The sequence below is a fragment of the Chenopodium album genome, chromosome 13, assembly GCF_948465745.1.
Source record: "Chenopodium album chromosome 13, dcCheAlbu1.1, whole genome shotgun sequence".
NCBI lineage: Eukaryota > Viridiplantae > Streptophyta > Magnoliopsida > Caryophyllales > Amaranthaceae > Chenopodium > Chenopodium album.
The window spans coordinates 2,019,321-2,024,615 of record NC_137846.1 but is presented as its reverse complement, the minus strand read 5'-3'; the positions used below and the strand labels follow the sequence as shown (position 1 = coordinate 2,024,615).

Here is a 5,295-nt window from a genome sequence, read left to right as displayed (position 1 = left end):
ATCACGTTGCGCGCTTCCCTACGTTATTTAACCTAAGTTAACCTTAACCAAGGTTAATACTTAAAGAATTTACCAGAATTACCTTTCAGCTGCACTCCATTGGTCCACGTGTCCAAACGTTTCCCTGATGTTTGGTTTTTTACTGAAGCGTACTGAGGAAGCTTCCCAATTAATGATGAATAGTGCCACGTCATTTTTTCAGGTCCCTAATATTTAAAGTTTTTGTTCCAAGTAAGCAAACGTTTCCCTTAAGTTTGGTTTTTTCAATCCTAATTACCAAACGTTTCCCTTATGTTTGTCCATGTCAGCATATTCACCACCCTTATTAGTGGTTGAGGGACTAAAATCAGCCATTTGTAACTTTAGGGACTAAATCAAATAAATTGCAAACATTAAGGACTAATGGTTTACTTAACTCCATATACCCGTATATTTCAAATAACATCATCATTAATTATATTGTTATATTAATCGTGTCATTCTCATCTTCTTTTTACTTAACCTAAATAGTATTATTTGGAAAAATCAATACTCATAACATATAATATTATATCTTAGCACTCTCCTCCTTCTAAGTTACTTTCAAGTTTTTGTGGTTAAATCTAATTAAATTAGTAAAAGCATGCTTAGAAGATCATGAAAAACGCTAACACTAAAATAAGAAAAGTTCGTCAACCTTTAATTTTTGTGGTGCCTTCTTTCTGTCATTTTGGCTGTTAAGAGGCTAGAGTAGTTGAATTATACCAATTGAGAAAGAATCTCACATCAAAATTCAAAAGGCTTAAATTTAAAAATCAAGCAGCTGTAACAGTGTCAGCTCTGATGTACATGCAGGGGCAGAAGAAGAAATGAATCATAACTTGATTAATGGGGCACCTTCCTTGGATAATACATGTCTAGTGAAAGATGAATCAAGAAGGAATGAATCTGTAAGTTGAAACTAGAATGAAGACTCGAAACTGATGAGAATAACGCGAGTAAAAGAAATAGCTTACCGCAATGAATCTGTAATTCTTTACCTTAATTGTTGATTATGATTATATTGTGCTAAATATGTGTTGCTACAAGTATCTCAAACTCTTATGTCCTATTATTAGTTAAACAAGGGATTCTGTTACTCTGCCTTGTGATACTTTGTTGCAGCACACAGTACACTTTATGATACCAAGTAAATATGTATTTTTATATCATCATTTTTTCTCTGGTATAATTGAATGAGATAGCATGTTGGACCCTGATTATTGGTATCAATGATAGGAAAACAAGTGTAGCATTCATATTTAGACAACGATAAACGAAATGTAAGGGAAGTAAACTCCCAAATGAAGAACAATTTCGTGGAAATTACTTACAATTTACAATTATTTAATATCACGGTTCTTGTATTGATGGATATTTTGTTGAGTACTTGACTTGGTAGTTGACCTCGTAATTGTATTTTTGTGCTCTTTCTTTGCTATTGCCTCTATATAAAGACACATATTGAGTAGATTAACTTACATTATCAAAGTAATTAATACTTTTAAATTAAAACTTCATTTCTAGAAGAATTGATTTAAACAAATATATATATTTCATTACTTTCTTTTCGATATTTTCTGATGAATATCCCAAATAATCCTCCCGTTGTTGTTGCTACTACTCTGTTCATTGTGGCATTTTTATCTCTTTGCCTGCACTTTACAGGTATCTCTTGCTCTATCTCGACTTCTTCGCTTCTAATTCATATTAATTATTGTTTAAAGTCACATAAACACATATTTTACTAATATAGAATACGTGTGTTACTATGTATGTACTAATTTCTAATGACAATTTAATGTAGAGGCACAAATTGGAGTATGTAATGGAATGATCGGAGACAACTTACCTACCAAGAAAGACGTGGTGAACCTGTATAAATCTAATGGCATAGGGGCTATGAGACTCTATAGTCCCGATTTAGCATCTCTCCAAGTCCTACAAGGCTCGGGCATTAAACTCATGCTAGACGTCCCTAACGAAGATGTTCAGTCCCTTGCATTTGATCAATCAGCGGCAATGCAATGGGTCAAGACTAACGTTGTGCCCTTTGCATCGACGGTCAAATACGTTGTTGTAGGGAATGAGATTCATCCCTCCGATATGCTAGCCTCATCAGTCTTACCCGCTATGCAAAATGTTCTCATTGCATTAAAATCCAAACAATTAGAAAACAAAATTATGGTTTCTACATCCATTGATACTAGCCTAATCATAAACTCATATCCGCCATCAAATGGTCAATTTAATAACACGGCATACATTACCCCAATAATCAAATTTTTAACAAGTAATGGCTCACCTTTGTTGGTTAACATCTACACTTACTTTGCCTACATTAGTAATGAACAAAGTATTAGTCTTAACTATGCATTATTCACATCCAATGGGACTGTGGTGACCGATCCGAATAATGGGAAAAAATACCAAAACATGTTTGATGCAATGGTGGACTCAGTGTATGCGGCTCTAGCAAAGGTGGGTGCACCTAACACGGCGATTGTGGTGTCTGAAACCGGATGGCCATCTGCCGGGGGAGATGCGGCCTCGATGAACAACGCCGGAACATATTATAGGAATTTGATCAATCATGTGAAACAAGGGACTCCCTTAAAACCAGGGCAGACAATTGAGACTTATTTGTTTGCAATGTTTGATGAGGATAACAAGCCTGGGCCAAACACTGAGCGCAATTTTGGTCTGTTTACCCCTACTAAGCATCCTAAATATGGCCAACTTAATTTCAGTTGATAATTTAAGTTTTTGTTTCCTCGTCATTTCAACTTCATGTTTTTCAATTATTTGTACTACAATAGATTTTTCAGTTACTCGGAATAAAACGGGATTGGAAATTAAATGTGATACTCTTATCAAATAGACAAGCTGAAATGGTTAAGTTTTCTATTTATGTTGTCATACATAACATATATGTGTTGAACCAATTCAATTTTCGACAATATTTGGACCCTATTAGATAGCATCTTTAATCTTTTAAACCATTAAATGTTAATATTCTCGGAGGTTAATAATTAATAATCGAAATTCTAAGAAAATTTTATTTTAATTAGAATAATTTCACGTGGCTATTACTTATTAACCCAATATTCCATAATTTTTGAAATGTTTGATTAATCTATGGTTGATTGATTGAGCATCAAACGGGACTTTCTTATAAATTTCCCCAATAATCATGTGTTTGAGACTTTGGGTAAGTGGTTACAATAAATGGCCAATACTTGCATATCGATCCTAGCTACAATATAATCCAGGATAAGATTTTAGTTGGTTTATTTCTCTTTATCGATCTTAGTATAGAGTCATTCTATGATTCTAGCATATTTAAACTGTGTAACATTATTCAAAGTCAAATTATAATACTCCCTTTGCTTCATAGTTAGTTAAACAGTCAAATTTGACACACATATCATTTATAAAGTTGCAATTCGATTTCTACATATAATATATGATAATCGCGTTTACTTTCTCTTTTTTTTCTTCTTTCTTTTGCTTTTACTAATTCAAAAAAATCGAAAAATAGAGGATTTATTATAAATTCAATTTCCAAAGCAGTCGTTAGAGTCCGATTCAAGATCACTATTATACTTTACATTAATAATATATGTATCTAAAAACATTTTTACATAATACTAATTGTTTTTTTAATTTCATACATTACTACTTACAAAGCCAAAGTTATTAGTAGATCAATTCATAGTAAAAAAAAAATCAAAATGTGTCAATTATTATTTTTGAAAAAGTATTCATATTTAACAATGCAACTTTAAAAAGTATCACAATATAATCACAAAGTCTTATATGTGGCTAGCCACATGGTGTGAGTGCGACCACTTCATGTAATCATGTATAAGACTTAATTAAGTAATAGGAGGTTACGATGATGAGCAAATGGGATTATTTTAACGTATGTAGGTTGCTTAAATGAGAAAAAGGGGATAGTCTTTTAAAAAAGTGGAATTATTATTTCATTTTTAAAACAAAAGAATAAGGGTTACTCGAATGAACAAATGGGGTTACTTAATTCTAAATTACCTGATTTCATTTGTATAATGAATTTAAGTTACTTTTATGGACAACTGTAACACCCCCAAATCTCCCTCTACGGAAATACTAATATAATACGTATAATTATACCGTAGAGATAGACTTGGGCGTGTTACCGCCGCGTGATTACGCAAGGCTACTCATCTTACTAAAAATAACAATACTTTGCAGCGGAAACTTCAATACTCTTCTTTATTAATAATAACCATAAATAGTAACCAAAGTCATGAGTACTTAAAATAGATACAAGACCAAATTCCTAATTTAGTGAAAACCAATCCCGGGACTCCAATGCATCATTTATTGACTCCAACCTGAAAATAAGCAACACTGCTTACCATTACGGTAAACAGGGCGAACCAAAACAAATAAGAAGTACGGGTTAGCAAAATATGCTAAGTACGATAAGTGCAAGATAATTAAACTCAATTTATTCGCAAACATGCTTTAAAAACCAATTCCAATAAATAATCCAATAATTCAAAAACTCATGATTCAAAACCAATTCCAATGATTCAACATTCAAAATAATTGATAAACCAATTCCTTTAAAAATCCAATTCCTTTTTGAACCAATATCTTTAAATCCAATTCCTCACCCAAGTGTGCACACCCCCCAAGCTAGTCTCCTTATATTACAAGGCTATTCTTGAGGAAAGACTAGGTCATACAAAGTCCATAGTCTTATCAATAAACCAAATCCGCATAGTGGGATTACCAATCAACATGCTTATAAAGCATTAATAATAATATTTCAATGGTTCAATAAATCCAATATAATTCAAACTCCTTTTTAATAATTCCACATACTTTCAAAATCAAAACCTCTTAAATAAATAATTGAGAATAAAATCTCATATTAATAACATTTCAAAATCAATAACTCTTCCTTGAGAAACCTTTTATTTAATTCAATAAACTTTTCAAATCAATTCCTTTAAACATGATAAGTAATTCGATCAAACCATTCAAAACATGATTTAAAAATCAATCATTCAAAATACTTTTATCAATACCTCAAAACATAATTTATTTCAAAATCACAATTCAAATCAATTTAATTCAATCACCAATCAAATCATAAAAAAACATGTTATTCAATCCAATCACTTTCAAAGGTATCTAGCCACCTAACGTACCTTGATCCTTGCTTAGCAAACACACCAAAAGAACTTCAAGAATCTTGATAGAACACACCCTACAAATAATGGA

General features: G+C 31.9%; 1 protein-coding gene across 1 annotated transcript; it reads left to right on the top strand.

Annotated features, from left to right (window-relative positions):
- Positions 1-1,515: 1,515 nt before the first annotated feature.
- LOC145575910 (glucan endo-1,3-beta-glucosidase-like) lies at positions 1,516-2,885 on the top strand. Its single transcript, XM_081633701.1, has 2 exons — positions 1,516-1,686; positions 1,826-2,885. Exons 1-2 carry the CDS (start codon positions 1,602-1,604, stop codon positions 2,770-2,772), a joined length of 1,032 nt encoding a protein of 343 aa, XP_081489827.1. The 5' UTR covers positions 1,516-1,601; the 3' UTR covers positions 2,773-2,885.
- Positions 2,886-5,295: the final 2,410 nt, after the last annotated feature.

Bases quoted from the DNA above. Each gene is read 5' to 3' on its own strand.
- LOC145575910 (XM_081633701.1), top strand. From the start codon at position 1,602: ATGAATATCCCAAATAATCCTCCCGTTGTTGTTGCTACTACTCTGTTC. The intron at 1,687-1,825 runs GTATCTCTTGCT...AATTTAATGTAG, and splicing joins TCTTTGCCTGCACTTTACAG to AGGCACAAATTGGAGTATGT.